Genomic DNA, 27908 nt, shown 5'->3' with positions numbered 1-27908 from the left:
GGTGAACTAGCAAACATCATCATAGCTGCATGCGGCTGTCTTCTTGTTTGATGGCAGATGCTCCCTTCACCCTGGCCAAAAAGGCTAAAATGACCAAAGAAAAAGTGGGAAACAGCTAAACGAGAGGTTTTGGACAAAGTTTGTGTTTTTCCATTGTTTAAGCACTGCTTCTAGCCAAGAGTGATGCCATATATGCCACATAGCTGCAGAAAAGGCACACATTGTTATCTTTTTACAAAAAAAACCAGCTGAACATGAGAGGTTTTTGGACCAATTTTGTGTTCTCCATTCTTTAAGCACTGGTTCGAGCACCGTTTAAGCACCGGCACCGTTTCAAAAGTACCGATTTGGCACCGGTATCGGATAAAACCTAAACGATACCCATCCCTACTAAGCACACAGAGAGGTGCACACAGGTAAACACACACCGTACAACACAACACAGAACAAGGAAAACACAGGGCTTAAATACACTGAGGGATAACGAGGGAATGAGACACAGGAGCAAGGTGCAGGTGGGAGTAATCAAACATGAAAAGACCAAAGCAAAACCACAAACACTGACATGAGACAAGGGAACGTCACAGTAACAGGAAATATAACACAAAGACGCTGACTTGACACTGAACAAACTGAACACGGAGCAGAGAGACAGGAGTGACAAAAGACACAACTCACTGGGGAGGCAGAAGGAACATGGAGACAAGGGTAACTAGACACGGGACACAGGGAAGGCAAAGTAACAGGAAACCTATACATGAACTACAATAAACAAAGAACATAACTAAAACCAACAAAAACACTGGGTCAGAGACCCTGTACCGTGACAATAAAACTCACGTGCTGGAGCCTTTATTGGCTGCTTGGGATTTTACATAATGGAAAAACACTTTTTAATATCATAAAATCATCAGGCCTAAACTGCAGATATACAAACACATATATGTACACTGATAAAGCAATAAACAATCTATGAAAAAATATAGTGCAACATTCTGGGTTGGAAATTAAAAATTAAAATACAGATTATATTATCACTGTTGTTAAATCCTGGGAACTTTAACAAAACAGAAACCGTCTTTCATTACACAAGAATGGAAAGAAAGAAGAAGTTATCAAAGAAAAAGAGATTCTGTGTTTTTTCCTGTTTTTTAGTCTTTTGGTTTGTTGATGCTAGCATAGAGGTTGCTGGGAGCAGGTCCAGGAGAAGAGACTGAACATATAATGTAGGTCAAAGCTTCACCTTCTTCATCTTCTTTATGGGGAACCTGAAAAAGAATACACAGCTTTTTTCTTTTTTTCCTTTTTGTTTCCTAACCTGCCCTGTCTGGGAGCTTTAACAAACTTTTTGTTACAAACACATTTACTTTCCCAAGAAGAATTCTACTCTCTACGGCTCCTCTTGTGAGCCAATTTCTTTTTATTTTAATATTTTTTGTTTTTACATATGAACAGATAAGGACAAAATTACTAGCCTCTCAATGAAATGTAAAATTTTTGTCAAAATTTCCCAAGGGTTTTTCTTTAAATCAAACATAAATAATTTCCTCTTGCACACCATAACATAACTATTTCAGAAAAACACAAAAATGTCCATGTTCAATATTTTCACTTCACTGAAAAGCTTTGAGCCAGAGGCCGGCCGTCTAGGAATGTAACCACAGCAGACCCCACTACATGAACATGCTTTGCATTATCTTTATTCATTGGTTGCTGTACAAACCCTTAGCTGCAGTTTCTTTGTGCACAGCCTGACACACCAACAACCACGACAGGAGTTAGCCCACACTTTAAATTGGCGAGGTGTGTTGCCACTCAGGTGCATCCACCACCCCTGCAGAGGCACTGCAGACCACGCCCTGCAACAAGGTTCTTACTCCTTACTATATATGGATGCTTGGCCAGGGTTCCTCTGCTTAAAGAGTGAGAACGTGTTGCACCAGAGGATACTCCAGGAGACAGGTCAATAACTACGCCAGATCTTCCAGCCATGTGCCCTAAAACCAATGGGTAAGCAGTAACTACTGACAGGGATCAGTAGGAGGAGAAACCCCGCAACCTTAACAATCAAATTACCTGAAGACCTGGACAGCTGTAGGTGGTCTCAGTGTAGCTGAGGGAGGTGTAGAGAACAACATCTTGAAGATCAGCCTGCACAGTGAAGACAACATAAAGACTGCTCAGTAATGTATAAAATGCAGATTCAACATATAAGTGAACAAATACATGTTTGATCTCACAGATTCCTGAATGGTTCCTGGAGCAGACGAAGTTACTGCAGAGTTTAAATTCTGTTCCTGAAACAAACAGGCAAATATGTGTATATATATATATATATATATATATATATATATATATATATATATATATATATATATATATATATATATATATATATATATATATATATATATGGCATAGATATGGATATTCATTGATCCTTATGTGAGCTTTTATCAGGTTTGCCATGAATTAGTGTTTTGATCCTGATGAGTGCCGCCTCTTCATGAGGAGAACTGTGAGCTCTAAAATTTCTGTATAATCCGACATGTTTGTGTTATTGGGAAAGGTTGTTTTATTGCAGACATTCCAGCTTAATTTTCTATTTATTATCTGTCTTGTCCTAATGTGTCGTGCTGTTTTGTTGTTCTCGTGGCACAAATGAAGGAAAAAATCTAAAATTATCTGTTTCATTCTGATTAATAAACTCACCATGTTTTCATCCATCTGTGCTTTTTTCCCTAAAAAATAGAAAATAAGGAGTCAACTTTAACTTCCACAAACAGAATCCAGGTTTATCAACCTTTCTGTTTATATGTGAATAAATCCCACCAGCTCTTATCCAGATGCTGACGACAACAACAGCTGCTATAAGTGCTACTAAACCCAGGGCCACAATGGCAAGCCTGTACCAGGACCAGTCTGGGAAGAGAGTGAAAACATGAAAAGTATATTTTAAATGTATGTTTAAGTACATGATCTGAAATATCAGTGCATGCCTTTAATATTTACTGAAGTCTGTAGAAAGAGAGAGATATTGTTGCCATTACCTGGTAATTTTCTCAAACCATTCATGATTTCCAGCTGTTTTGTTGTCAGACCTCCTTTAATGCCAGATTCAGTCATTATTTCCAATTTAATTGTTGCTGCTGCATATATTTCTTCACCAAAAACAAAAGAATAAAATCGAAAGGATCTTTCATTCTGTATGTTCTATAACAGTTAAATGATTTGTTTATGTATCTTCATCTGAACAAAGAAACAAAACTCTGGCAACTACTCATTAGGAAGCTGTAAGAGTTTGCTTTGTATATGTAATATTGTAAATTAAAACCCATAAATGAAGTCATTACTAACACCAGTCTTAATGACTTTTGATTAAACTTTGCTCATTCACTAACAACAACTAACATTTTCTCCTAAAATTCAGAAAGAAAAAGACTTTGCTGAAAAATTGATACAGAATATTGTTGACATTACCTGGTAAGTTTGTTGAACCATCCATTTCCAGCACTTTTATTGTAGTCACTGTGTCTAATTTAACTGTTGTTGCTGTATTTGTTTCTTCACCTGAACAAAAAACAAAATTCAGTGGCCCTTTCATTAGAAAACTTTCTGTATATTCAGTCGATTAAATCTTCAGATTAATAAAACAAGATAATATCTTAGGTATTTAGACAAAATAATGTGAATTCATTTAATAAGCTCTTCAGAACCTCTCCTGGTTTCTTACCTGATGAATGATGGCTGAAGGTAAAAAGCTGCTCTTTGTTATTTTCTGTTCTTTTTAAGCTACACTTAAAGTCAGAACTTGATATGTGACCATATGTAAGGTTCAGAAATGTCACAGTAGCAGAGCAGGAAGACTGTGATGTTTTTAAATTTGAGTAATCTCTATCCAGATCTCTTCTGTTATGGATCCACTTCACTTTGTGTCTACACCGATCAAATGTCAACACAGAGCAGCTTAAAGTCACCTCATCAGCGTTCTTCTTTTCGGTCACTGGTGAAGATGAATTGCAAGAGAAAAACGAAGCAAGAACACATATTTATTTTCATATATAATGAAAATATGCTGTTCCAATGACACCACTTGAACTAAAATATATTGTGGTGTAAATACTTACTGACGACAACAGACAGATAAACCACAGCATCTGGACCTTGCTGTCTCCCTGGATTGCCTCTAAACTGTCTGCAGGTGTAACGACCAACATCCTCAGCTGTGACCTTCTTTATAACCAGTGAACATTCTGCTGTAACACTCAGTCTGTCTGATTTGGCTTCTTCTTTGATTTGTCCAAGATTAACCAGCTCTACTGCTGGTGTGCCTCTTGAATCAGTGAAGATCCAGGTGATAGTGTCACAGTTGTGATGAATGTTGAACCGATTTTTACAAGGCAAAGTGACTTTATCTCCATCTCTGACAGTGAAGGCAAGCGAAAGATCTTCACTAAGTGCTCCTGAGAACATGAAAGAGAAACAAAAATATTACCATTACTTGTGCAAATGCAGATAATTTACATTCTTGTGCACAGAAAAAATGTGTGCACCAAACTCAGTTTTGCTGTAACAAAAGCACAGCTGTCTACATAAAGATTTCAGAATAAAGTAAATCTGAAAAGAAGTTGGAAAAAATTTGTTACATGTTAAATGTATCTTTACCTTTAAACAGAAGCACCCCCCCCCCCCCCCCCCCAAACATTTTAATACTTGTAGGTACGTGTAGATCTTCCTTTCCTACAGTTGCATTATGCATAATGCACTGTGAGCCTGGTTTGAAGTAGAAATGCTGAGTAGGGAAAACAGTGTCCCATGGGTCACAGTGGCCAAAAATATATTATATCAAATGGTAAATGGGCTAGTTCTTATATAGCGTTTTTCTACTCTGAGTTCTCAAAGCACTTTATATGCTTTTTGTGGTTTAATACATGAAATAAAAATTTTTTTAGGGTGGTTTACCTAAACAGTTCTCATATTTCGCATAAATCGCATCATTTTGTGCAATTACTGTTGATTTAAAAAGTAAAGAAATATAAATAATGAGACTGGACTAAAATAAAGTCTTTACTCTAATATGCAGTGTCTTTGTTTATTTTCAGATCTGAAAATGTATTTTTAAAATTTGTTGTTGATATTAAGTAAAAATTATGTTTTAGAGTATTTGTAAAGGTTACCTTACCTGAATAAAGAAGCAACAAAAATAGAGAAATGTTGAATAATTTGTGATCAATCATCGCCTTTTGTTCTGGTTTTCCTTCTCATCTTGTCACAACTGCAACTTGCGAACTCTGTTGTACTTGTCAAAGACAAATGTCTATCTTCTTTACTTCCTGTCTGCTCTTCATTCACGCTGTGGTTATTTTTAATGTTGATAGGTCATATGTATTCCCTTAGTTTTTACAAACGTGTAGATATGAAAGAAAAAATGAACATACATCCTTCTTTAACCAAACTGAGACAGCAGTCTTACTTACTTTAATGGAGGTAAATTAGAGTAAATCTACAGGATATTAAAATATGTGCTGTAGAGGTTTATCTCCACTGAAGCCACAGCACACTTCCTGTCCACTGCCATATATAGAAATATGTACTTGTACCAGCAATGACATTACATTGTGCAGTGTGACATTCTGTCTTGTGCAAACTCATATTGCATATTGCTTCAGTGTTTATTAAACAACAGAATCCATGCTGATGACAGTGATCAAGACTGTGTTCTCAATGATTTACCTTGTTTGCTGGTGCTGATGTAAAGACCAGTGGTAACCGTAGCATCAAATGTGTAAACCTGAGATTGTGTTGTAACAATGTTACATTGTACATGAAAGCTGTATTGGATCTGATTGCCTAATTCAGTAGTGTTCAGCATGGTGATGGCTTGCTTGGGGATAAAATCTGTTGCTTAGTCTGTTAGTTTCAGGTAGACATTCAAACAGTACATGACCAGGGTGAGCTGGGTCTTGAAGGATTCGATTAATGTTCTTGAGACAATGGGAGCTGTGCAATTTTTCAAGTGAGGGGAGAGGACAGCTGACTATCTGCTAGGCCAGCGGTCCCCAACCTTTTTTGTGCCACGGACCGGTTTATGTCCGACAATATTTTCACGGACTGGCCTTTAAGGTGTCGAGGATAAACACAACAAAATAAAACCAGTACCGGTACCAAAAAAAAGAAGATTTATTCATAACACACAGGGAAAGACCCAGGGAAACCCAGATAAAAATTATTTTAAAAAAGTAATAATGATAAAACTGATAAAAACCATGAAAACCATAAACTTCACACCTGAGTCTCAACTCTCGCGGCTAGGTACCAAATGACTCACGGACCGGCCCCGGCAGCGATAAGAGGACACCAACAGTTTCTCAGGGATGTTGTTCTGTCTGAGAACCCTCAGAAAGTAGGGGAGACCGGGGATAGTTGTAACATTTTTGACATTTCTGTCTGTAAATTGGAGCTCTTTTAAGGTAGTGGATTCAAAATGTAATGCAAAGTATTTACATGTCTCTGCTATTAAATAGTGCAGCTATTTTCTCTGCAGCACAATTACCCATTGCATGGTATGGTCTCAAACACGAAGAGTGAAATGTTACAATTAACCCCATAGTCTGGGTTAGTTGTAACATATCCTGGGGTGAAATGTAACACAATGAAATAAGGGTACTAACAAAACATTAACATGTAATCTTTGTTTATTCAACACATGAATGCACTTACATCCATTTATGTAGCTCTGTGTGTTTGTGACAGAATGCAGACATCTAGCTTTTGAACATATTCCAACCCCCCAAAAAAGACAAGTTATGGAATTTTCTGCAACTGAATATTTCATTCATTTTGGTTGGTTTTCCTTGAGTTTGGCCTCATTGGCTCAGTGGGCATTATAACCTACAGCTCTTGCACCAATTTTAAACATAACAATGAAGCTGAAAAAATGTAGTTGTTCACCAGCATCGCAATTCCATTACTTTTTATCATGGCTTACCTTGGTGTGGTTTGCAAAGTGCTTCAGAAAGATGAGGAAATCTGTTTCTTGCACCCATCCTGATTTAGTTCCACTACCAGTACTTCCTACTGGTCCATCTCTGACACAGTGGTCTGCATAATGTATGTGTGGGAACACAAACAGTGGAGGAATTGTGTTGCCAATGGCATTAACCGCATATACAAATGCGACCAGTGAACGTCTCTCTGCTGATGTCGTTGCCCCAACTTGTTTAATATAAATTAAAGTAATAGTGTGGTAAGTTGTAACATCTGCATTATTGTTACAACTGACCCAGACTGTTGCTGTTACAACTGACCCAGACTCCTATAGCCATGAACTAGCTAACATTACAGCCAACGGCTAAAGCATTAGCACTAAAGACCTACACAGAATATATCCCCATAGACATACAAATAACATAATTTAAGTTTGATGAGTTTAACTGCAAAGCAGATAATGCTATTACAAATTGAAATAAAGTAGAAAAACTTACTTTTTGGCATACAAATTACTTTTTTTCATGTTAAATTGTCTGTGTTTGACAAAATGTGCTGATTTTTCACATGTGATAGCAGAACTGAATTGGGCATGCACAGGATGAGTCACATCATTTGAAACTTAGCCCTGATTGGAGAAATTGGAAGTGTTACAACTGACCCACATTACAACTATCCCCGGTCTCCCCTAGTTTCTTTCTTTCTTTCTTTCTTTCTTTCTTTCTTTCTTTCTTTCTTTCTTTCTTTCTTTCTTTCTTTCTTTCACAACCTCAGTAGTGTGTGTTTGGCAAGTCTGGTCCTTCCTGCTGTTGACTCCCAAGAAGCAGAAGTCTGAGACTCTTGCCATACAGACCCTGTTGATGGTGACTGGCAGGATGTCATCTGCAACAAGTTCCTTGGTCTTTACGGTGTTCAGGAGCAAGTTGTTGTCCACGCTGTCAGCCACTGGGCCATAGGCAGATGCATCCCCCCCAGAAATTAGTCCTCAGACTACAATCAGTCTTACGGTCAGTAAGACTAAAATAGTGCTTCTACTAAGAAAAATCCAACATTTCACTTCCTTAGTCACTTCCTCATTTTATGTTCCACTTCTATTTTTATTTAAAAGGGAGTTGTTCCATCTTTGCTGGATTGCTCTGCTCGTTTCTCTGCTGGAGAAACTCTTGCTGGAGAGCAGTGGGCTGGTTTGTGTTCTTAGAAGAGAATCTGTGTGGACTTGTGGAAAACACTAACTTGTAGAAACCAAGAACTTCTCTAGTGTTGATCTTCTATTTGAACTCTAATTTAATGTAAATAAATGGCCTGAGCTTCTATGATCGAGTCCTGCATTTGAGTGTTGCCTGTTTAGTGATCCCTGAAAGTTTTCTTTCTGAAAGCATCCTGATGAGACTATTCAACACTGTTTATTTCTTTATTTGCATATTACATTATGTGTGTACACTAATATTCAAAGCCCAATAAGCTCATCAACAAATACGAGATGCAAAGGAACAGATGTAAAGCATAAAACAGATACATTTATTACTGATATAGTTGATATAAAGACAAACTAGCATGAGTTATAGCCAGTGTTACCAGTCCCATTCTGAAGAAATCACGGTGTCAATGAAAGCTCCACAGAGGCAAAAAATAAATTGCTGAAGAGGAGCTGGTCAGGTGCTCCAAAAAAGCACTATCATCCCTTTCAGACCTCAACATTGGAGTCAACTAAAATTGTCCATAACAAGAACACATAGGTTTTAACAACTGAACAAAAAATAATTTGCACAGAGGTGTTCTAACTAAGAGATAAAATGAATGTTAACATGGTTGTCCAACTACAAAACAAGAGTCGATGTTGACATTGATGTTTTTGGTCAGTGGGTCTGACAGAAGCAGCACGGTCAGTCAAACTCCATCAGAAGAGCAGACATTTTGACAGTTTACTGCTCCATCGTTTTCATTATTACACACCTTTAAAAAACAAAATGGCATTCTCACACATCAATACCATCTGACAAGTCTACATTTTGTGATCTTTGGGCATCCATTACTCTGCTTTTAGTGATTATTACCCAACAAAATGAGATTATAAAGGTATATTTGTCATTACAGTTTATTCATTTTGTAGACAACCTTGTCCAAGTCACTTCAGAAAATAAGTGCATTAAAGGTCAAGTTAGCATGCACTTGGTCCACAAAGAAAGAATGTAATAAATATTTAATAAGTCTACTTTAAAAACTCACAGTGTTTGTATCCATTTTTGCTGGTTTCCCTGACAAGACAAGACAAGACAAGACAAGGACTCAACTTTTGCTTCCACAAACAAAATTCAAGTTAATCCATCCTGCTTGGTAATATTCTGACACTTAACTCTTTTGTATATGATGATGATGATGACCACAACAGCTATTAGGAGTGCTAAACCCACAGCCACAATGATAAACATCCACCAGTCTGGTAAAGAATGTAAACAAGAGTCTAAGGAGCTTGGAAATAAAGCGACTGGATGTAAAATTCCTTAAAGATGTTTCAACTCTCATCTAAGATGCTTCTTCAGTTCATGCAAACAATATAACACAAACAAGAGAAATCTGTTTGCTGATTTATGTTCTGTTTAAAACAAATTAACATAAGAGGGGGAAAAAGAGGCAGCACATGTCACAACTCGGGCTACATCATCAAATTACTGTTTTATTGATCTGCATCTTCTTCCTTAATAATGAATATTGGCTAATCCTGTATTGCAATCCTTAAGCTTAAATTTCAAACTAACATTTTAACTACTGATTTTTAACTACTGATTTTATCTATTGTTCTGATTTTATCTGTTTTGATTTTACATACTGTTTTGTTTGTTTGTTTGTTTGTTTGTTATTTAGTTAGTTTGTTTGCTTGCTTGTTTTAATCAATTTTAAATCATGCTTTTTATTTGTTTTTGTTTCTAATGTCTCTGTAAAGCACTTTGAATCACCTTGTTGTTGAATTGTGCTATACAAATAAACTTGCCTTGCCTTGCAATGATATTAAGAGCTACTTATTAATATCAGTTTGAAGCTACTTCCACTTACATAGATACAAGCAACATAAAACATTGCATATAAAGGAGTGACATGAATACACGAACAAAAATCAGTTTAGGAAAAAGTAGATATCAAAATAGAAAAACAGTACATTTCTTCAAAAATGTCATTTAGATGATTTTAAATGGTTATTCTTACCTGTTTTCTTACTCTTACTTGGCGACAGTAATCTTACAGATGTACCACATGTCTGTGTACAAGATATCTGTCATTACCCGGGATTCTGAGAGATAAATTGTTTCTTTCTTTTTTCTTTTTTAATCTAGGTTTACAGTCTCTCTTTGTCAAAAACATGCAGACTACTGTTAATCTCTCAGTGCTGTTGTTTGACCCAAAGGTAAATACAACTCATCAAGAAAACCTGGTTGTGTCTATCTCAGTTTATTTCAGATTTCATCAACAACTCTGTCACTTGGAATAGACTCCACCCAGCTATGATTCTAATCTAGATATGTGCTTAACAAAATCTGTGGATGTGTGACCTCTGGGTATCAAGGACTGATGAAAACATTCCTCCTGTCACATACTCCTGTTTTTGTCCTTTGTTTCTCAGCCGTCATCCTGTGTTCTTTCTCTCCTCTGCCTCATTTTACAGTTTTATCTCACTCGAAATGTGTCTCCCACCATGTGAAGATGAAACGGATGATGTTAAATATTCCCATGTAATTAATTTGTCTAAGAACCCGGAGCGTTAAACCCCAGCAATACACATAGAAACTCCTGATCGATCTCTCTGACTCAAAGCTTCCCTGATAGTACAAATGTCCTCCATCTGTAATGGAGTCTATTTTGTCTAGCAGCTCGTGGACTTGGAGCCTCTCATCCATCTCTTCATTGTTGAACACGTGGTACAGACCGCTGCAGTTTTTAAGCAGTTCCTTCAGGTTGTTGTCTTTGCTGACAAACTTCTCTATGTCGATGGTGTTTTTCAGTCGGTCTCCATATGTGAACAGGACCATGGTGTGTTTGGAAACGTCAGGACTCAGCATTGTCTGCAGGCTTTTCAGCCCTTCCTGCTCTTGTTTGGTGAATCTTCCGAGCTGGAGGACGAGGAGGAAAACGTGAGGACCTGGAAAGCTCAGCTTGAGTGCTTTTAACATCTCTGCTTTCACCATGTTTATAGACAACCGAGTGCTGAAGAGTCCAGGAGTGTCGACCACAGAGATTCTGCGACCCTGAACATCAGCTTCTACTTTCTGACTACACAGAGTCACTGGGCTGGAACTGATCTTACAGTCAAACGCCTTCTTTCCCAGGATGGTGTTTCCCGCTGAACTCTTCCCCACTCTCTCCTGCCCCACCAGCACCACCCTGAGGCGTGAGCCTGAAACAACACAGGTCATCAGGTGGCGTTACACCAGTGTATCAGTATGCTCACCACCTGTGCACATAATAGCTCATTTTATAAACAGCAGATAACAATAAAAAGCATTTCAGACAGCATGTGCTTTTTCTCTTGATGTAATTTATTTTAAAAGGATCACTTTAACATTTTTTAGACTTAATAATCCAGAGGGGCACATTTGACCAAACGTCCGGCCTGTTCCAGCCTGTTTGCTTTGATCACCTTTGAGTCCATCAGTGGCAAACAAAGTGACACACACACACACACACACACACACACACACACACACACACACACACACACACACAGAGTTATCAATCAGTTATTGCTTTTGAATATAGGAACATAATTAAAAGGTTCAGTGTGGATAATGTGTTCTACTGACATACAACATAAGGACATGTCAAGGGCTGCAGACAAAAAAATCATAAAAATAATTAATGAAACAAGATGCTAATCTATATCTGTATCTGAGCAGCAATCAGCCTTATGATAAAGATAATATGGTGACAGAACAGGAAAAATAAACAATATTTATGAAATATAGTTTAAAGTTTATCTAAATTTTTCATAGGGCTGGAATGATCTAACTAATTACTGCAATCCTTTGTGTTTTACTGTATGTTGCATCCTGTTTCATCTTTCACTCTGAAATATATATCTTGTTTGGGAACCCCGGCATATGCAGCTGCAACAGCAGCTCCAACAGCAGCTCCAACTCCAACTCCAACAGCCGCTCCAGCAGCAGCTCCAGCAGCAGCAACTCCAGCAGCAGCTGCACCAGCAGCAGCTAAACCTAGACCTCCAGCAGTAGCTCCAATAAAAACACCCTTTAGAACAGCCTGAATAAAGGAGTTGTCTTCCTCTGCCTTTCTTCTTGCTTCTTCAGGATTCATGTCTGGATATTTTCCCAGAAGTTCTTTAATCTTTTGTTTTATGGCTCTCTCGGCCTCTTGGAACATTTCGTTGGTGTAGAAGCCTTCTCCATTTAGTTTATTCATTGCACTGATCTTCATCAGCAGCTCTTTAAGCTGAGAGGGATCTCTGTCATCATTGTCAAAAACATGATGATTTCTGTGACACTGACTGATGAAGCGGCGGAGATCTGGATTCTCATTAATTAATTTTTCTATGGAGGAATGTCTTTTCTTCAGCTCATCTCCATGGGTAAACAGTACCATGGTGTAACGTGATGCCTCTTTTCCAAATATTGTCTGAATGATTTTCACTGATTTTTGTTCTTCTTTTGTGAATCTGGTTGGCTGGAGCACAACCAAAAAAACATGTGGCCCAGGAGCAGCAAAGGACATGCATCGAGCAATCTCTCTCCTCACCTGCTCTTCAGATTGTTTTGTGTCACCCAGTCCTGGTGTATCAATTACAGCCAGTTTAAGGCCACCAAACTCTCCCATCTTTTTCTCACACACTTCTGTCACTGAGGAAGAAGTCAGCTCAGATTTAAAAGCATCTCTTCCTAAGATGGTGTTTCCTGCTGCACTCTTCCCAACTCCAGTTTTCCCAACAAGTACAATCCTGAGATCTGTGAGAGAACACAATGATGTTACCTGTTTACCCCCATCAGTTTATTTTATCTACAGTGGTCCCTCGCCATAACAGAGTTTACCTTTCAAGGTCTTGCTCTTTCGCTGATTTTTTTTTTGCAATTTTGCATGCTTTTTCTTTTCTTTTCCCCCCCACACAAATGTGTTCGGCATCCTGATTGGCTGTAAACAACTGTCAATCAGTCTCCTAGTGCCATGTCTCCTGTACAGTACAGAATGCGTTCAGCTTGTCAAATTTACATAAATCTTCGATCGCTAGCAGTGTGACTCTGAAGTGCTGTACCGTCAAAGGCACCTGCGGTAGCACTCAAAAGGCAGAGGAAGATGCTAACCAACGCACAAAAAGTTGGATCTTTTGACATGCTAAAGGAAGCTAAAAGTTACCGTATTTTTCGGACCATAAGGCACACCAGGTTATGAGGCGCATTAAACGAAACAAAAGAGTCAGATAAGTCAAACTTTACTCAACTCGTTCTTCTTGCTTCGTCTACTTCTGTCCCATTGATTCATTAATATTGAATTCTCTCACAGCTGCTCTATTCCCATGTCCTGCACCTGAAAACAGGGTTTAATCTTTGGTTTCATTCCATAATACTGGACTTATTTTTCTACGAAGGGTTGAACTTCGAGGGTGTTTAAACAAGAGAGAAAAGTGCCTGTCTGAGAAAAGTGTATAAAGTGTGTAGTGAGGGGTTTTACAGCCTTAAAACATCTACAGTGGCTTGCAAAAGTCTTCGGCCCCCTTGAACTTTTCCACATTTTGTCACATTACAGCCACAAACATGAATCGATTTTATTGGAATTCCACATGAAAGACCAACACAAAGTGGTGTACACGTGAGAAGTGGAACGAAAATCATACATGATTTCAAACATTTTTCACAAATAAATAACTGCAAAGTGGGGTGTGTGTAATTATTCAGCCCCCTTTGGTCTGAGTGCAGTCACTTGCCCATAGGCATTGCCTGATGACTAAATAGAGTGCACCTGTGTGTAATCTAATGTCAGTACATACAGCTGCTCTGTGACGGCCTCAGAGGTTGTCTAAGAGAATATTGGGAGCAGCAACACCATGAAGTCCAAAGAACACACCAGACAGGTGAGAGATAAAGTTATTGAGAAATTTAAAGCTTAGGCTACAAAAAGATTTCCCAAGGCTTGAACATCCCACGGAGCACTGTTCAAGCGATCATTCAGAAATGGAAGGAGTATGGCACAACTGTAAACCTACCAAGACAAGGCCGTCCACCTAAGCTCACAGGCCGAACAAGGAGAGCGCTGATCGGAAATGCAGCCAAGAGGCCCATGGTGACTCTGGACGAGCTGCAGAGATCTACAGCTCAGGTGGGGGAATCTGTCCATATTAGTCGTGCACTGCACAAAGTTGGCCTTTATGGAAGAGTGGCAAGAAGAAAACCATTGTTAACAGAAAACCATAAGAAGTCCCGTTTGCACTTTGCCACAAGCCATGTAGGGGACACGGCAAAAATGTGGAAGAAGGTGCTCTGGTCAGATGAAAATAGGAACTTTTTGGTCAAAATGCAAAACACTATGTGTGGTGGAAAACTAACACTGCACATCACTCTGAACACACCATCCCCTACTGTCAAATATGGTGGTGGCAGCATCATGCTCTGGGGGTGCTTCTATTCAGCAGGGACAGGGAAGCTGGTCAGAGTTGATGGGAAGATGGATGGAGCCAAATACAGGGCAATCTTGGAAGAAAACCTCTTGGAGTCTGCAAAAGACTTGAGACTGGGGCGGAGGTTCACCTTCCAGCAGGACAACGACCCTAAACATAAAGCCAGGGCAACAATGGATGGTTTAAAACAAAACATATCCATGTGTTAGAATGGCCCAGTCAAAGTCCAGATCCCCCCAGGCCACCCCGCTGGACACGCCACTGTCTACACAATGTTGATTCTTGGCTCCACCTTGCACTACAGCAATAACCTCCTCATTAGGTTGGCAGATAATACAACTGTGGTGGGTCTTATTAGTAACACTGATGAGTAGGGATGGGTACCGGTATCCGGTGCCATTATGGCACCGGTTCTGACATAAACGGTAATAACCAGACCGAAAAGCAGCGCACATTTCGGTGCTTCATTTCGGTGCTTTTTTTTTTTCCCTGAGATGTCATACACTTCGGATTCTAGCCAATCATTTTACCTTTGCGAGCGTAGTAGGCGGGTCCAGGTACGTACGTTCTTTTAGAGCAGAGCTACAGATTAAAAATGCCCAAAGCGAAGCAGTCAAAAGTCTGGCTGTACTTCACAGCAAAAGATGCAAACTCAGCAGCCTGCAACAAGTGCTTTAAGGTGATACTGTGAAAAGGAGGTAACACCTCGAATCTGATGAAACACCTGGCGACGCATAGGGTTTTTTTAAAAGCCGAGAAATGCGCCGTATTTGATAGCTTGCTGCGAGACCTCACACCGTGCGCATCTACTGCGGGTGTGGTGCCTGTTATCGACCCGGAGTTAGCAACATGCACCCGAAGAGGAGAGTCCTGGCCCCTAGCCCTGCCAGTGTAGCAGAAATGATGACGGATGATGATGGCAGCAGCAGCCGTTCTTCTCTGCATGAGTAGCTTAATGTTGTTCGTGTGTAATTTACATTGAGTAGGCTAACCACGTTATTAAATTAATGCATGTAAGGTGAACTAGCAAACATCATCATAGCTACATGCGGCTGTCTTCTTGTTTGATGGCAGATACTCCCTTCACCCTGGCCAAAAAGGCTAAAATGACCAAAGAAAAAGTGGAAAACAGTTAAACATGAAAGGTTTTGGACAAAGTTTGTTTTTTTTTTTTTTCCATTGTTTAAGCACTGCTTCCAGCCAAGAGTGATACCATATATGCCCTATAGCTGCAGGGGATAACCCTTTTTATAAAAAACAGCTGAACATGAGAGGTTTTTGGACAAAGTTTGTGTTCTTGATTCTTTAAGCACCGGTTCGTGCACCGTTTAAGTGCAGGGATAGTTCAGTAGGTAGAGTAGTGGCCCCATGATCGGAAGGTCGGGGGTTCAACTCCACTGAACGGCTACCTTGAGGTACCCCTGAGCAAGGTACCGTCCCTACACACTGCTCCCCGGGCGCTGCATTGATGGCTGCCCACTGCTTCACTGGGTGAATGGGTTAAATGCAGAGGAACTATTTCCCCATGGGGACTAACACGCACACTTTACTTTACTTTAAGCACCGGCACCGTTTCAAAAGTACCGGTTTGGCACTGGTATCAGATAAAACCTAAACGATACCCATCCCTACTGATGAGATAAACTACAGGAAGAAGGTGAATCAGTTGGTTACTCAAAATAAATGGTGCTGCTGTGGAGAAGGTGAGCAGCACAAAAATTTCTGGGTGTGCACATTACACAGGACCTCTCCTGAACATGCAACACTGCATCACTGGCCAAGAAAGCACAGCAATGCCTCTACTTCTTCTGTAAACTGAGGAAAGCAGGATCCCCAGTACCCATCCTGTGCACTTTCTATCATGTCACCATTTTCAAAACAAAGTTGGCATATCATCCTGCAAACCCTGACTACAAATCTGTAGAACTCTGCCTATGGTTCCTAAGTGCTGACAGGGTGATCTTCTTGTAGTGTTGATCTTCTTGGGATGTCCACTTCATGGCCTGTCTCTGACATAGCCTTCAATTTGGAGATGGTAGTAGGACTTATTCCAAATAGTGATGCAGCTTGAAACTGCCCAATGGCACAGGCACTAGTCTTATGAATGATTATCGTCACCTGAAGTACCAGAAGCTCAAAACTAGAGTTAACAGCAGAATAAGCAATTTGGTATTGAGAGAGGAGATTTAGCAAGTTTTTCATTAGTTTTTTTTTTAAAACATAATTAATATTTTTTTATGCAACCCCCCCCCCAAAACAAAAACCCTGTACAGTAACTATAACTGGTTCATGTAAACAGCAGGAGTTTTTGCAGTTGCAGTAGTTAGACTAAAAAAATGTGTCAGACAGATGGAGGAAATGCTCTGAAGCTGAGGTTTGAATTATTATTATTTATTGGTTTTTTTGCCTGTCCCGTTTGGTTCTTTTGGCATCAGAATTATTGTCTAAAAGCAAAGAAAGATGCCCAACGGATTTCCTTTACCAAATGGACCATCCCAGCCTTGCCGTATTGGTCTATTTGATTCACCTTTTATTGTTTATTTTATTTTATTTTCACTTGCTAAATACAGGATGGACTTGACTGGGGAAAAGAAAGGGGAGAAAGAATAAGGGAAACAAAAACAGCGTTGAAAAGGAACTGTGATAAAGGGCTAAAAACAAAAACCAACAAAACAAACAGACAAAAAATACATATATCAATCACCTGGATCACCTGTTGAGAAAGAAAAAAGAGAAAACAAGCAAAAAAAAAAAACCCCAGACAGTAAGGTTTGAATTAGACACAAAGATTCAAATATTTTGGGTAGAGCTCAGAGTGACATGACTTTGTTTGCTCTTTTTTTTTTTTTTCCAGAACAGATTTTTTTCCTGGATTGCTGTGCACTGAATATGAAAGCCAGATCAGTTTCTTTTTATCCCTGTGGTTACACAAGGCCACAAAAAGCACTTTTTTTTCCTCTCTTGGCTCTTGGCGAAGGCGGTCGCACTTTTCTCCTCTCCTCCTTCCCCTTATCTTCCCTGCTTAGCCTCTTGTGTCCTTGTCCTGTCTCGTGTGTATTACTTTCCCTGGAACAGTCTCTCACTGTCGTTCTCTAAAACCTAAAAGAGAATTATGGATTTGATCAACTGGTCTCTGAATGCTATTGACACCCTTTTCTCAACAAGAAGACTGGGCTTGGGAGAGCCCGAGTGCCCTGGAGGGACATTCCCTGCCGGATACACGATGGACGGGTGGCAGAAATGGAGGATCATGTGCCTGGCGGGACTGTCGATCGAGGACGCTGAAGATATCTGATCGGAGCTGGCTTGGCCCTGGCTTATCGGAGAATTAATTCAAACACCCCCCCCCCCCAAGGCTGCCCGCTGGAGATTGAAACGATGGGACGAGGTGCGACTTCTCACACCGGACGCAGCATGGTTAACACCTTGGAGACGCTTACAGCTGCCGTAAAGACTCAAAATAACACCATTGAGCGTATATTGGGATACATCAAAGAGAGGCCTGCTCAAAATGAGACCCTTGAGCGAAAGTTGGAACACATCGCAGAACGGCTCACTGCAGTTGTGGGGTCTCAGAATCAAAAGAATGACAACACCACGGGACGGAAGTTTGATACCATCATGGGGAGGCTCGCGGTTCTCCAACGGGAAATTGAGAGACCAGTGTCGGAGTGTTAAGAACAGCTTTGAAATTCTCCTGAGCTGCTCGCATAAAAGAAAAATCAACAACATCAACATGCAGACACCACGGCGCCAGCTGCGGGCCCAAGGCTGGAGCCGAACAAAAGCTCCCAGATAACGACTGTGTGTTGACTATTCTTCCCATTCCATGCAAGGCCACATGGGTTGGCTGGCAGACTGTATACTTAGCCTGATAGGGCGGAGGACACTGTCTCAGCTGAACTCTGGACACGCGCACACACATATACTTACACTGATAAGCACGCACTCATCCCCCTCCCTTTCAAAATGCTTGTTTCCTGTGTGCCGCGCTGGAATGGTAGCGCTGTGCAGGATGACTGCTGTGTTTCCTTCGGATTTCTCCTCACCCCCTACCCAACCTTGTGGCTTGTCACGTGCTCCAATGTTGTACTGTGGACATTTATGTGCTCTCTGTGCAGAGGAGTTTTTTTTGTTTCCTGTTCTCATGCTGTCCTCCCATAGGTGCCCAGCATGAGTATAGGTCTCTTTTTCCTCTTCTACTTTCCCATTGTTGTGTACTTTTTCAGTGTTTTCCTGTAACGCTGCCGATCTCCGACCTGTATTCCCATGTGATGTCTATGTTGTGTGCGTAAGTCGGGGGGGTTTCTATTCCACTGCGGGGCAACCTGCATGTGGCCAATAGAGTCTTTCATTCAACAATGAGCTATTATACGAAAACCTGCTGAGAACATGTGAGTCCCCACATGTCGTTTTCACGTCCCACGTCTCAGACAAAGTAAAACGTGAGACACATTTCGTTTGATGTGGTGTCCAACTTGTGTCGTTTAGTTTATTTCAGTGTTTTATTTTTTAGAACACATGTTATACTTGTTTTAGCAGCTCATTTTTAACTAAAACTGTTATTAAGAATATTATGATATAGGATTTTAGTGCTGTTTGTGGATATTCTGAAGACTGATGTAAAGTTGTCTTCAGAAACGATCAAGTTATGTGTTTTTAATATTCATTTCAGCTGCATCCTAAACTCTATTTTATATATTATTCCAGTGTAACAAACAAATCTGTCTAGTCTTTACTGGAACCTTTCAAAATAATTCACAGTTGAAACACTCCAACTCACAACAGAGCATCCCTCCATCAGGTCCAACCTACTATCAGTGGCTCTAAGGTGCCTGTGCTGATAGCTCTAGGTCTAACAAACTGCATTCAAAACAGGTGGGTTATGTGGTGGCTAACTGTCCAAAGATATAATGGGCATAACAAACTTAAAAAAAAAATTAAAAGAGGACCATGTGAGACATGTAAATCAGAAATTCTAGTAAAGTTTTTTTTTTTTTTTTCTCTTCTTTTTTAAATCTCTAGTAAATGGCCACACAGAGACCAAGTTCATGCGCTATTTGCAAGCCACACATTCTGGAAACGACATTCAACCTGCAGCCATTTTGTTAAGGGCAACTGCCATTAGTGAAGCTAGACTGAAAAGTAATAGCCTGGACTGAAGTCTTAAAAACAATGGAGACATACCTTTTATGATTTAATTTTAACCTTGCCGTTTTTTCTCTCTCTCTCTTTTTTTTTTTTTAAACCTTGGATACTTCTTTTCTTAAAGAAAACTAATAAAATAGAGATCGCCCCGTGCTTTAATTCTGAGATGTTTATTATAGAAATTAATTTTAAATGAGCGTGAAAGTGATAAAAGTACTCACCTTCCAATGCAGGTTTGCCAGCCATGTTTTTGTTTTTTGTTGTTTGTTATTTCCTAAGCAGTTGATCAAGTGTGTTCACTTTCTGGGGGTGACATTGAATAGTTTCGTTTCACTGAAAGAGCTGTAATATAGTCTGACCGTAAACTCCTCCCCAAGTGACACAAACAAGAGGTGGAGTAAATAACTTAGCTGCCCTCCAAATCCCGGTATGGCAGTGTAGGAAGTCAGAGACTCAAAAAATCACCCGTTTCTCTGAATCCGACTTAGTATTGATGATCACCCCCTGTGATTTATTTAGGCTTCTTCATCTATTAGTCGGTCAAAGGTTCGCTGTTATTTATTCACACACAGGAACAGAATAGACAAAAGATTCTGTAAACGAGAAATCCATTTTCCAAATCTGACTTGGGGGAGATATTACAGTGTTTAGAGATGATATATGTAAAATAAAATAGATGTAGTGATATCATAAAACGCCTCAGCAAGCGTGGTGTGAGACGAGTATTAATTGTCCCCAACTCTATTCACAATGAAAGTATATCACTCTATAATTAAACAGATAAAAATAAAGGCAAAGTATGTAAATACTTAAGAGCCCGTTCCCTTCCCTCTCCACCCTCCTTTATCTTTGAAGTTTCTGCTCTCCTTCGCTCTCTGGCGCCTTTTCCCTTGAGGCTTTTAGTAGGTGCAGCAGGTGAGCTGTTGTACACTTGTTTTCCATTTTCTTGTTTACCTCAGTATTTAAAGTTACAGTAAGTAAAAAACAAATCTTCACTACATCAGTTCAGCTGCTGAATTTGAACAGTTTAAAGTCAGACAGATGTGATTCACAGATTTGACCTAATAGTCAGGACACCGTGTATTTTCAGTAACGTCAGCCCCTCCTTTGCTCACGCCTTATGTAAACAGCCGTCCATAAGTAGCCTGTTTGAATTTTTACAGTCCTTAGGAGAAATTGGGGAGGGAGATGACTCCCGGGCATTCCTGAGTCTTTCGGGCCACGGTAAAGGCGGCCCGAGGAGGAGTGGGCACTGCGGCTGCTGCCTCTGTTAGTGTGTCTCAGCTTGCCCACCTTTTCGCTGATGTTTGTGAAGGGACCAGCTGGTTGACGCAGCGAGGGAGGTAGTAGTAATGCTGCCAGAGGACCATTTGACCGCGCGACCCATAACGCCATGAGGGCAGCCACGACCCTGAGGAGATGTTTCTCTGCAGGGCAGCAGGGTGCACCAAGGTCGTTATCTCCAACTCCCGACACAATTTGATTCCCCTGCGTCAGGAGCGCGCACCGGGCAGGGACAGTTGACTCCGCCTTCATTCCAACCTGCGAGACGTGGAAATAGTGATGTTTTACTTTTGTGCGTGCGGGGGGAAGGGGGCGGGGGGGGGGGGGGTTGTTACGTTATGGTTCAGTGTATGGATTACAACAGAGCGTTCTGCCATAGCTCTTTTCTTCCACAGTCTACTTCCTACAAAACTTTATACATTTCAATGAAATTGTAAAGCTGAAGGATCAAGATTACTCAATGTTTTTGGGCTAGCAGCATGAACGTAAAACTGTTAAAGACTCAACTTGAAATGCAGACAAAATTAAAGAAATAAAATTGTTAACATTATAAGGCAGATTATACACAATTACTCTTCAGTGTACCCATGGAAAACTTGCTGTCACTGTGAAAACGTTTTACAAGGCAAACAACGAAAAGCTTTTTTGTACATGTGGGCTTTCCACACAGAGCTGGTGGAACCATTGCATACACCTGTCCCACTGAATCTGTCAAAAAAAAAAAAAAAATAGGGCCAGCCTTAAATTTCTGAGGATTTCTTGTAACCGCTTGACAACAAGAATTTATGATTAAGTTTCCCCAGCTGTCATCAGTGTCACGTTCTCTCGCTGCAGTAGTGGCAGGTAAATACCCCATTGTTAAGAAACAATTCACAAAGACGCAGACTTGACACTGAACTAAACCTACACTAAACACGAGGGCACATGACACAAAACCTAAGGACAAAACCTTAAACCAGAATAAACTGAAACATAGACTCATAATAATAATCAACGAAGCATAACAAGACAATCAGGATACCACCATAATAAAGAAAAATATAGGAAACTGAAAATCCTGGGTCAAAATGACCCAGAGCCGTGACACATAACTTTTCAGAGATGACATTTTTCTTTTCAGTTGTGTAGCTAGTAACTGGGAATCAAAGTAGCTAACCTCTCCAAATTACTGTTATATCAGTTAACAACAGCTTATCAGATAACAAGCTTAAACATGAAAAAGTACATCAGTTTATTGATTTGTTTAAATAAAACAGCTCATTCATTATTTCTGTAATACATCCAACTTTCATAAATGTCTACATATTTAAAATATTACAAATATTTCAACTGATTGGAGTATAAGTTTTCATTTTGCATTAAAATAAACAAATAATAATAAAAAATAAATATTAACAATTAAATAAAAAATACTGTTAGGACTTACTAACAAACAGTGTTATTATTACACCTGAAAAGCATGAATTCTGGGATCTCCAAAAGTTGATTCTGTTCATCTGGACGTAGCGTTTTCAGTGGGAGAAACGTTTCGTCACTCATCCAAGTGACTTCTTCAGTCTGAGCAGACTGCAGGTTTCCCCAATCTTATATAAGATTTCATACACACACTCAACACACACAATGAAACTACACGAAATGAGTATACCACTAAACTTGAAGTAAAATTATGAAAATTCAAAGAAAGAAAGTATAGAAATACAAAAAGCCTAAATTTAAAACCTAAAATATCAGTAAAGCCTAAAACACAACCTTCACTGTCTTGGGTCAAAAAAGGTTCGGTAATATTAAGGGGAAACATTTGCAACCCGAAGTTCATTCCACTTTTGTGACCTGTCATTAAACAAACAGGTAAACAAATCAATAGGATTGCAACGAGGACTGAATGGATCCAAGTACAAGTGAATAAGATTTATTGAGACTTTTTGGAATAAAGTATAAATGTTATTGTCCTTCAAAATGCCTTATATGTGCTACTTTTCCAGCTTTGTAATATGTAGATTTTGTTGTGTAGCCTCTTATTTGTGATTGTCTCTGATCACTCTGTTTTGTTTCTGACATAACAGAATGAGAGCGAAGCGCTCCATTTATGAGCAAATTAACCTTATAGCAGCTTTATCCAAAAAGCAGTATGGATTTGTGTGGATTGTTATGTGTAGTCAGAAATGTTTTGCATTAATATAAGAGGAATTGAATATCTCATTAAACTCCAAACAACAGATCTGCAGGAAAAATATCAAATCATAAGTAAAGAAATATTAATACTTAAGCAAAAGACACAGCAAAAGTATGTCTCTTTCTGCAATTTCACACAAATCTGTTATTGTTTCAAGCTGTTGATGGTAGCATAGATGTTTAGAGGTTTGGGATAAGAGCAGGGGGAAGCTTTCACCATACTGTAGGCAACTGCTTCATCTTCATCTCTGCCATTTTTTGCCAGAACCTAGAAGTTAATTTACATTGTGATTAGTTTTATAATGTATACAGTCACTTGCCATTTTGTTAGGCTCACCTGTTTGACTGCTCAATAATGCAAATAATCACATAATCATATGTCAGCAATTGTGCATTTGCTAAAATAATGTAGTAGTTTTTTGTCGACATGGTCAAGGTGATTTCCTGAACTTCACACTGAGCATCAGAATGGCAAAGAAAGGTAATTTAATTGATGTAGCATGATTGTTGGTGGCGGACAGGCTGCTCTGAGCCATTCAGAAACTATTGATGCACTAGGATTTTCCTTTATAGACAAAAGTCATTAAAAAGAGAGGAACTCCACTGAGCAGCAGTTCTCTGAGCAAAAGGCCTTGTTGATATGAGAGGTCAAAGGCCAGTTTGCGTCTAGCTGATGGAAAGGCATCAGTAACTCAAATAACCAATTATTAAAACCAAAGTAACCAAAACAAAAATAGAAAATTGGAAAAATGTTGCCTGTTCTAAAGAGTCTTAATTTCTGCTTTTAAATTTGAAAAGCAGGGACTTTGGTTTAAACAAAAGCATGGCACCATCCTGTTTCAGTCTGGTGGTGGGTATATTGATGTGAGGGATATTGTGATCTTGGGCCTTTTCTTTATGCCAAAGCCAAACTGTTGTTGCTGACCATGTCTTTTTTCTTTTTTTAGTGTACCCATCTTTTGATAGTTGCTTCCATCAGGATAATGTGCCATGTTATCCAGCTCAAATCACCTCACATTTGTTTCTAGAATAAGAAATTGGGTTCAGTGTACACCTTTGGGATGTGGTGGAGTGGGAGATGTCATCAAGGCTCTGCAGCAACAGTGTGATGCTATCATTTAAATATGAATCAAAATTCATGAGGAATGTTTGCCACTAAGAATTAAGGCAAAAAGGGGGCCCAGCTATGTAAAAGCAAAGTGTACATAAATCTGCCCGGTCCATGTAATTGATAACAATAAGGTTACCAAAGTTTTAGTAGTACTCTTGGTGAAGGTGATGGAGGCATAGCGAACAGCATCTTCAGGATCAGCCTACACAGAGACAACAACATAATGACTGCTGGGTTGATTCCACACTTCAGAGAGGAAGCAGTGCATAACTCTTTGCTATTACAGAGAGCTGAATAGTTGTGAAAGCAGACTGAGTCAGTATAAGGTCATTTTTCTGTTTTCTTCTTCTCTTTTTAAAAAAGAAATTGGATATCATCATAAATTAAAAGAAAAAAATTGCTGAATTTATTTTAATTTAATAAAACATTAAAAGATAAAATACAATTTTAAGTTCGCATGTGCTTAGTTTATCCCAGATTGGGATACAAAAAGTCTTTAGCAGTCATAGCCTATAACAAGCTTATAATTAAAGCAAAACTTACAGTGATTTCCCTGGTCTGCAATCTGTTTTCAGAAAAAGAGAAACCCACTTAGAGTCTTCAGGCTGCTCAGATATTTTTATTTATAAAAGGTTCATCTTGTGGAGGCTCTTACCTTTAAATTTCTTCCACTGGATGGATGGATGGATATAACAAGAACTACACATATTAGGAGTGCTACTACACCCACTAACGCAGCAATCACCTTCCCCCATTCTGAAGAAAAGGACAACATTTAAAAAAAATTTCAGTTTCTGTTCTGTTCATTGGCTAAAAATAAAATACTTTTTTTTGTTTTGTTTTTTTCCAGGCAAAGAAATGTTTAATCATCTTCTTGTGAGTAAAGAGATTCTTGTTGAGCAACAACATGATGTAAGACTTAGATGTGACTTAGAACATTAACTTTTAATAGGAAATGTGTCAAAATACAACATTTGAATTTCTTGGAAGGACAGTAGCAGAGTTTATATCAATACTGATTATTCTATATGGAAATTACTTGGATTGCAAATTGAGACGAAGAGCCCAATGACCACATTAACTTATATAGAGAGTCATCAGTACACAGGAGTACAGGAACTGCAATATTTTTAAAATTAAAAAAATAAAATAGAAACGAATCAAAACAAATACCAAATTCTCACCTCTTTCCATACCTTCATATTGTCATCATCATCATTTTTCACTTGGCACTTGAATAAATCATAATTCTTTGATGTGTAAACATTATGAGAAGTTGTAAATGTCACACTGGCTGAGCAGGCAGACTGTGACGTCTTCAAGCCTTTGTTATTATTATCAGTGGATTTATCTTCATACAGCCACTTCACTGTGTATCAGCATTGCTCATACATTGACACAGAGCAGGTCAAGGTCACCATGTTGCCTTCTTTACGTTCGCTCACTGATGAAAAAAGAAAAGAAAAAATAAGGAGAATTTTCGGCAGTCCTCACTATGATTTTTACAGTAATATGATGTTGAACTGAGCCGTTTTGAGCTGATAGTATTATGATGGAAATACCCACTGTTAACAGGAAAGAGTCTGTTTATAAAACCTGGACCTTCTTGTTTTCCTGATTTGTTGAACATTCTGCAGGTGTAATCACCAACATCCTCAGCTGTGACATTTATCGCCAGCGAACAGTTTACAGTCACACTTAGTCTGGGTGATTTATTCTTAGCATTTGCATGCATCTTCCCATTTTCAAACAGTGTCACTGCGCTCAGCTTTCTAGATGTAGTGAAGAGCCAGGTAGTGCTGTTACATTTTTCCTGATCATCTTTCACATTTCCACAAGACAAAGTGACTTTATCTCCAACTCTGACAGGACAGAGTCCTGAACTTCTGTTGCTGGTAAAATCAGAAACAAATGCAAAAATGATTATATAATATGATTATGATTATAATAATTTTAGATACATCAGTTTTTAAATAGTATTTCTCATTTTGACAAAGAAATTATTTGAGGGGGGCCTGAATGACTAAATAGAATGATACTTATACTATATAGCATCTTTTTTAATTCAATCTTTTTCACTTAATTAAACTGAAAGTGGTTTCTCCCTGGCGACGAAGACACTCTAAACTTGGGCAAACGTTTTGTGTTTACATCTCTTTCAACCAAGTAAAAGTTTGAAATTCTACTTGTAAATGTACACGTATCCTTACCTGATAATTGAAGTATAAGTACCATTAGAGAAAGAAAACATTTGAATCCCTCTGCATTCCACCATTGTGTCTCTTGGGTTTTCTTCTTGTTTGTCACACTGTGTCTAAAAAAGTCCCTCCTATAAAGATATGTACCAGTCATTTCTGTCTACATGATTTTTACTTAAAAGGTAGAAAAGCCAAATGGCTGCTCTCTGGGACTCTAAGTGTCAATAGTCCCATGAATGACTATCCTCCACCTAAAACCGTGGTCCATAAGAAGAAAAATCTTATTTCTGTTATTGAAACAATGGAAACACACACTCTTAATTGTGTGTTTCTTGGCACTATTGCATGTCAAGTTTGAATTCTTCTCTGTATTTTGCTTACGCTGTCTGTGTTCTCTCATTTTCCCCTTTAAACATAACCAGTTGTGTTAGAGCAGCGGTCCCCAACCTTTTTTGCGCCACGGACCGGTTTATGCCCGACAATATTTTCACGGACCGGCCTTTAAGGTGTTGCGGATAAATACAACAAAATAAAACTAGTACCGGTACTGAAAAAAAGAAGATTTATTCATAACACACGTGAAAAGACCCAGGAAAACCGAGTTAACGATAAAAACGATAACAAAATAACGCTGAAAACCGATAAAAACCCTGAAAACCATACATTTCACACCTGAGCCTCAACTCTCGCGACCCGGCATCAAACGACTCACGGACTGGTACCGGTCCGAGGCCCAGGGGTTGGGGACCGCTGTGTTAGAGGACTGCCCATCCCAGGGCCTGGCTCTATTGGATGTGTCTTACTGTTCAACAATTATATTTGATGTAATGCGGAATTTCACTTTGGTCAAAATAGGTGTTCAACAAATCAGTGTGCTTGGTTACCTTATCAGCTTGTGATTTCCATCAATGTGCCACAATGAGTTTGGACCTGCAACCTGATATGTTCTTCGTTCTGGTCTCCGCAAAACTGCTCTAAGGGCAGCTGCTCCAGGATTTATTCGTAACATGCTTGCTCGAACCCTCCTTCGCTGTTCACGTAGTTCACGTAGTTCACGTACTCGCGGGGAGGCTCTGACAGCCTCAGGACCAATTTGTTCATTGCCAGCGACAATGTCCTGCACATGTTCATCCAAGGCACTGTCAGTCAGTTCCGCATACATTGATGCACGGGTGAAATGATACTGTCTGAAATAAGACAAAAAAACACGAGTATTTTATTACTACCATAACAACACACTAGTTAGTGCACATTCAAATATACAAATTTTTACAACTTCACAATACCATTTAATTTGAATAAACAGTGAGTGTGTGTCACAAAGTCACACTGGTTTCAAAAGTCACTGACCGTAGATGTCTTCGAATTGTACGAAGTGAAACATTCAAAATATCAG

General features: G+C 39.2%; 3 protein-coding genes and 1 long non-coding RNA gene across 4 annotated transcripts; all 4 read right to left on the bottom strand.

Annotated features, from left to right (window-relative positions):
* Positions 1 to 347: 347 nt before the first annotated feature.
* LOC309689548 (uncharacterized protein) lies at positions 348 to 5296 on the bottom strand. Its single transcript, XM_082506066.1, has 10 exons — positions 5183 to 5296; positions 4128 to 4463; positions 3734 to 4003; positions 3481 to 3570; positions 3051 to 3161; positions 2833 to 2922; positions 2713 to 2741; positions 2241 to 2297; positions 2077 to 2151; positions 348 to 1268 (listed from the first exon to the last, which is right to left on the bottom strand). The coding sequence occupies exons 1-10, from the start codon at positions 5235 to 5237 to the stop codon at positions 1152 to 1154; spliced, it is 1230 nt and encodes a 409-aa protein (XP_082362192.1). The 5' UTR covers positions 5238 to 5296; the 3' UTR covers positions 348 to 1151.
* A 6569-nt stretch (positions 5297 to 11865) lies between these two features.
* LOC309689253 (GTPase IMAP family member 9-like) lies at positions 11866 to 20240 on the bottom strand. The gene is made up of 2 exons (XM_082505545.1): positions 19969 to 20240; positions 11866 to 12935 (listed from the first exon to the last, which is right to left on the bottom strand). Exons 1-2 carry the CDS (start codon positions 19991 to 19993, stop codon positions 12010 to 12012), a joined length of 951 nt encoding a protein of 316 aa, XP_082361671.1. The 5' UTR covers positions 19994 to 20240; the 3' UTR covers positions 11866 to 12009.
* Positions 20241 to 20360: 120 nt separating this feature from the next.
* Positions 20361 to 25736, bottom strand: LOC309689255 (uncharacterized protein). Its single transcript, XM_082505550.1, has 5 exons — positions 25499 to 25736; positions 24970 to 25070; positions 24858 to 24879; positions 24451 to 24503; positions 20361 to 21289 (listed from the first exon to the last, which is right to left on the bottom strand). Exons 1-5 carry the CDS (start codon positions 25506 to 25508, stop codon positions 20843 to 20845), a joined length of 633 nt encoding a protein of 210 aa, XP_082361676.1. The 5' UTR covers positions 25509 to 25736; the 3' UTR covers positions 20361 to 20842.
* Positions 25737 to 26008: 272 nt separating this feature from the next.
* Positions 26009 to 27681, bottom strand: LOC309689260. The gene is made up of 3 exons (XR_014271315.1): positions 27397 to 27681; positions 26525 to 26643; positions 26009 to 26206 (listed from the first exon to the last, which is right to left on the bottom strand). It is a non-coding gene; the product is annotated as an uncharacterized lncRNA (long non-coding RNA).
* Positions 27682 to 27908: the final 227 nt, after the last annotated feature.

The sequence above is a fragment of the Aulonocara stuartgranti genome (genome assembly GCF_965226115.1).
Source record: "Aulonocara stuartgranti genome assembly, chromosome: 15".
NCBI classification, from domain to species: domain Eukaryota; kingdom Metazoa; phylum Chordata; class Actinopteri; order Cichliformes; family Cichlidae; genus Aulonocara; species Aulonocara stuartgranti.
The sequence above is the reverse complement of the archived record's forward strand: the minus strand, read 5'-3'. Positions and strand labels throughout refer to the sequence as shown.